General features: G+C 45.0%; 1 protein-coding gene across 2 annotated transcripts in view; it reads left to right on the top strand.

Annotated features, from left to right (window-relative positions):
• Positions 1-1,161: 1,161 nt before the first annotated feature.
• The window catches only part of syt11b (synaptotagmin XIb), an 11,044-nt gene continuing 6,621 nt past the window's right edge, over positions 1,162-5,584 (top strand). Inside the window, exon 1 of one of the 2 annotated variants that reach the window (XM_005744183.2) lies at positions 1,162-1,457. In XM_005744183.2, coding sequence (XP_005744240.1) covers positions 1,424-1,457 — 34 coding nt within the window. In that variant the 5' untranslated portion in view covers positions 1,162-1,423. Of the gene's footprint in view, positions 1,458-4,881; positions 4,926-5,584 lie in introns of those variants that run through there. The other variant, XM_005744184.1, reaches the window with a different exon arrangement.

Below are 5,584 nucleotides of genomic sequence, written 5' to 3'. Positions count from 1 at the left end.
GCCTTGAGGCGACTGTTACTGGGATTTGGCGCTTTATTAATAAAACTGAATTGAATTGAAAAAAGTTGTATAAATCTCTCTGAGTAATCCAGGAGAGCAGAAAGGTGCTGTATGAGAATCATTTACCATTTATTGTTATCATTATTGTTATTATGCTCATCTGAGAGGTCTCATGTGGAAAGCAAAGCTCTGTAGGCTCGAGGTCACACAGTTCACATCTCAGATAAATAAACTGTGACTAGACCTGAAAATGTTAATTCCTGCTAAGCTGAACTGTTATAATTCACATTACTGACACATGGGTTCTTCTGGTTTGCAGCAGGCTGACAGATGAGGTCAGGCTGGAGCTTCTGTGGACTGTGATGTTTGCAGACGACACTGTGATCTGCAGTGAGAGTAGGGAGAAGGTGGAGGAGAGCCTGGAGAGGTGGAGGTCTGCTCTTAGAGACAAGACAAATTAAAGTCAGTAGAAAGAAAACAGAATCCATCTGTGTGAATGAGACGGAGACCAGTGCGAAGGTCAGAACTTATTTCTATTAGTTTTATTGTCACAGTTGACCACATATTATTTTGTTTTTTATTTGTTTTTGAGGAGAAGATTTGGCTTCTTTTTCGTTCTTTTAATTTTATAATTTATTTTCTTTGCTAGTCATTATTTTTTATGAAAGAAGAAAATGTGGAAACCCTGTTCTGTCAGCAATAAATAAAAGACGGGAAGGTCTGCTTAGCTGACATCTCTGCAACACAGCACAGAATTCATTTAAGAAGTTTCTCCTTTTTTTTTCAAACAAGGATTTTACAAAAATAAAAGTAAAAAAATCACCAAACATATTCAGCCTAAACCTTTACATTCACACACTGCATCAAAATTATGCAGCCAAACTTATTTGTAAGCAAAAACGTTTTATGAGATTTATAAGATCTGTACTTTTCCTTATATTTATATATATTTTAAACATTTCTAATTCTTTAATATTTATATGTAAAAAGAAAAATTAAGATAATATGTACTTTTAGAATTTACTTTTTGTCCTTGTCCTTTTAAAAAATAAAGATTCCACAACAATAAAAAATAAATGAGACACGTTGGCGCAGGAATCCTGCTTTGAGTGAGTCATCTTGTTTTTAGACAACCTTTGACCAGCCTCATCGCGAGCTCCTCCGCGCAGACTCCCTGCATCCTAACGGGAGCATCACTGCGCACCGACACAGAGACCGACGCAGCGAGCGGACGACACCTCCGTCAGCCGATGTATGAAGGCTTCCTTTCCCGGATCAGCGGCTTGTTTTCGGTGATTCTCTTCTCAGCCGTCGCTCCTCTATGGATGTGAAGTAAAAGCGGGCGGTAGTCAGTCGGTGTCCTCTCATCTCTGCGCTCTTTCTCCCCGCTCGGTCAGGACCGCATCCTGCCCCGATCCACAAAATGGCGGATATCAGCGAGCTGGGACCCGCCTACGGTGAGATCCAGGCCCTTTTGGTCTTCGTATCTTTTCCATCTCACCCACATCCACCGTGTTTAAATGGCCTCACTGCGTTAGGCTGTGGGGTGTACTGGGGTCAAATGCTGTGACATAGTTAACGGATGCCTGCAGCAGGTGAATAAAGCGGCCGCACAGCCCATCACATCCAGTCTTTCCTTTCATGCTTCAGGGGTGGAGCGGGTCATCTTCCCGTGACTGGCACCACTGCCAGGCCGGTTAAATGAGCTCACACGGTGATTTTGTGACGGCAGCCATGTTTGAGTGGACGGTGTTGGGGAAAGATGACCGTCCTCTAAGTCATCATTTCACTGCCACGGAAAAAAAGTGCGTGGGGTTCAAACGAGGCCTCGCGCGTGCCTCTGCATCATCGGTGACAAATTAAAAATAACAGCAGCCCGCGCGGGGGAGAAAAACAGGGCGTTCTCGCGGCGCTCCCACGCACGGTCTGCCTCGCTCTCGTGCGTGAGCGCGCGCCCGTCGGGGTGTGTATGGGTGACGTCATGTCTGTGCTCTCCGAGTGAAAAAACCTTTTAAATCAGTTTAATCGTCGCGTGGGAGCTGATCAGCGAAAGGAAAATAAAGTAAACGACGATTACGTCATCGATGAAGCGCCTTTTAATACAAACGAGCTGAAGATCCAGACTTACACCACATCTTATACGTACTGGCTGACAAATGCAGTTAATCGATTGGCTGATTGTGGTGCGATCATAAAACTGGATGATGGTGTTTCTGTGGAAAATTATAATTGCTCCTAGTTTTCTGACATTGTTAGATAAAAATCTATATTGAAGGTTTCTGTTGTTTGCTGGTTTAAAGGACCCAGTAAAGAGCTCTGTCTGAGGTGAGCCTGAGCATCCACCCAGAAGACACTCAGCCACTTTATTAGGCACGCCTTGCTAGCACTGGGTTGGGCTCCCTTTTACCTTCACAGCTGCTCTAAGTCGTCATGCCACACATTCAACATTTGGTCTATGATCACATGACATCATCACACAGCTGCTGCAGATTTGCCGGCAGTGTCCACGATGAGAATCTCCAGCTTCACCACATCCCAGAGGTGCTCGACTGGACTGAGATCTGAGCCCAGTGGAGTCACCATCATGTTAAAGAAACCAGTTTGAGGTGATCTGCAGTTTGTGACGTGGTCTGTTATGCTGCCGGAAGCAGCCATCGGCAGATGGGCCACTGTGGTAGTAATAAGGAGATGCACAAGGTCAGCTAACAGTGCTCAGTTAGCTTTGGGGTTTTAACGATCTTTTTCGTTAAGGAGCCCAAGGTGTGCAACCAAACCACACCTTTACCTCACCAGGCTGAACCATTGAGTCGGCTTCCTGTTCTTGACGGGGGCGGTGCCTGGTGGACTCTTCCACATTCAGCAAAGAGTCTTGACTGCATCCCTCAGTGCACTGAGTCGCTCCTGCGACATATTTGCATATTTGCAATTCCAAGCAGTTGAATGGGTGTGCCTAATAAAGTGGCTCGTATAGTATGTGACAGGAAGTTCTGTCCTAAAGATCTGGTTTCACCGACAGAAGCTGCGAATAAGCAGAACGAGGGAGCTTTAAAATGACAGGTTAAGACTTCTGAATCAATCCACTGTATTATTCAGGAGCTCGTTGATCCACATACCGATCAGCTGAGGTTATGGATCAGCTCAGGACGGTGCTGATTAGAAAAGAGCTTTTGGTGTGAAGAAATGGTGGCTTCCAATGATTATGTGAAGAAATTATTGAGCGTAAAGACAATCAATCACCTTCTGCATTCGTTTTAGCTGCAAAGCTACAAAGCTGTGCGCTTGAATGGTTTGTTCTGCTTCCCTGCAGAGCGAGAGTTCATGTTGAACCCCAGTTTAGTTGAGCTCCGATGACTCAGAGAACCTTTAGTCAGCAAATTTAATCCAGATTAATCAAACCAACAGGCGTCACTGGGCCCACTGAAGGGCTGTGCAGAGTGCAGAGTTAGCATCCATACATTCTGGACTTTACTGCATTTTTTCATAATGTCTGAATCCCACTGACGAGTTTGATATTAGACATTAAATTCTCTTCATTGTCAGTTTAAATTGGGGGGGTTCAGTAAAATTATTATATAGTTACACCTCCAACCTTAAAATAAAGATGTTGTTCCCCACAAACTAGAACGAGCTCGACGCGCCTCACATACCAGACATAGAAGCTGCGTGCAGGGAGCCTGAGGACGGCTGTGCAGACAGCTGTCTGTAGCTGTCAGCAGGGGGTCTCAGCGCTGCACAGCTCAGGTGCCCGTTGGTTGTTAATTAACTGGAGCTCTCTTTCTCTTTCCCCGTGGCTCCCACTTCCTGCAGGTCACCTGAGGCGCCGCTCTGTGTCCATCTGGGCCAAAAACTCCCACTGTGTTATTTATTATCTGTATTGTTCAAGTGTGCAGACACATCTTTAATATTCAGTAAGTTCGTTGCATTTACTTAAGTGAATCGATATGTTAAATAATCACAATTAAACCTGAAAAATTGTGATTATGTTTCTTTCCACAATCAGACAAACGAATACGTCTCATGCAGCATGGACTTCCTGTCGTATCCCCCAGTCAGTACATATCTGGATGTGATCAATTACAGTTATTAGACACTTTTTCCTGTAATCGAGTGTGTGTGTGGGTGTGAGCAGGAGCGTGTATTCATATCTTTGTGGGGACCAAAAATTGGAAGTTTTAGGGGACCAACAGCCCTTATAGGGACCGAAAATCGTGGTCCCCACAAGTTTGAAGGCATTGTTGAGACTCAAAATGTGGTTTTAGTGTCAGGGTTGCAGAGGGGTTATGGTTAAGTTTAGGGTAAGTGGCTCAGGAAAGCATTATGTCAATTAGATGTCCCCACAAGATATGAATGCCCAACATGTGTGTGTCCCAGAGTTGCCAGGCAGCGAGCTCAGCTGCTTTCAGCTCTTTCCAAAACATGACATCATCTGATGGAGTCTGAATGAAAAGCGAGAACAAACAGGAAGGAGGATTTTCTGGACTTTGATTCTGCAGCTTTTACACTTTGAGCAGCGACTCTGTGTCCATCACCTCAGCAGCAGAAACACGTCAGACCTGCATATGAGTCAAAACACTGACAGCAAAGAGGAAACAGGGAGGCTTCAAGTGTGTGACACAGTGTGCCAGGCACAGACTGCGTGAAGCTGTAAATGCTGTAACCACAGCTAATCACACAGTTCACTTCATCAACACGAGCAGTTTATTGTTTTATTCATATTTTATTTAGCGTTGTTTCCGTTAATCTGACTGAAACACGTGCTGATGTGGTTCTGATACAGCCTGTTTCTGTCACCAGCAGCAGTGTCCCGCCTGCAGAAGAATCTGATTGGTTACTCATCACAATTTAAAGCCTATAGGAGCCAAACAAAGTAGGTCATTCATTCTGGAGCAGCTCTGCTGAGCTGTGATGGAGACACAATAGCAGATGTTGGTGAAGTTGCAGTAAATAGATTTTACTAATGAAGCTTCTTAGATTTGATGGAGTTCTTCACCTCAGTTCTGCTCTTGCTCTTGTGTGTTTTTTCACCTCTCTTTGGCTTTTGTTCTGCGGTTGTGTGTTTATTTCATTCAGCGAGGTTGCTTTTCATGTTTTGGCTGCTGTGGAAATGCCAAGGGCAGCCTCGCGCTACGGGGCTGCTTCAGGCTGTGTGGCAGTGTTTAGGAGTCTGGAGCCTTCCAATGAGAGGTGGAGTACACTCTGCTAACTTTGCATCCTCACCTGGGGTGGAGAGATTCTGGGACATGAGGACTTTCAGAGAACAGTGTGTAAAGTGGCAGAAACACGAGCTCCCTGCAGCTTTCCAAGAATCCCAGTGACTCAGTGGATCAATTGAAAAGGTTTTTCTCGCACTAGTTTTCTGGGATGGACATTTACTAACTGCGTCCTCTCTCTGTGGCTGCTTTGCGTCCGGCCTGATCACCGACACATTGAAGCTACAGCTCGCTGTGTTTTGCTTTAGCTGCTGGGTAGCACACTGAATTCTACCTCAGCATTCAGTGAATACCAAGCCAGTACATCAGTGCAGTTTCTCTGGGAAAACTACTGTGTGTGTGTGTGTGTGTGTGTGTGTGTGTGTGTGTGTGTG

The sequence above is a fragment of the Pundamilia nyererei genome, unplaced genomic scaffold (assembly GCF_000239375.1).
Source record: "Pundamilia nyererei isolate P.nyererei 1_Seehausen unplaced genomic scaffold, PunNye1.0 scaffold00139, whole genome shotgun sequence".
Classification (NCBI taxonomy): domain Eukaryota; kingdom Metazoa; phylum Chordata; class Actinopteri; order Cichliformes; family Cichlidae; genus Pundamilia; species Pundamilia nyererei.
This window is presented reverse-complemented; position numbering and strand designations above follow the sequence as displayed.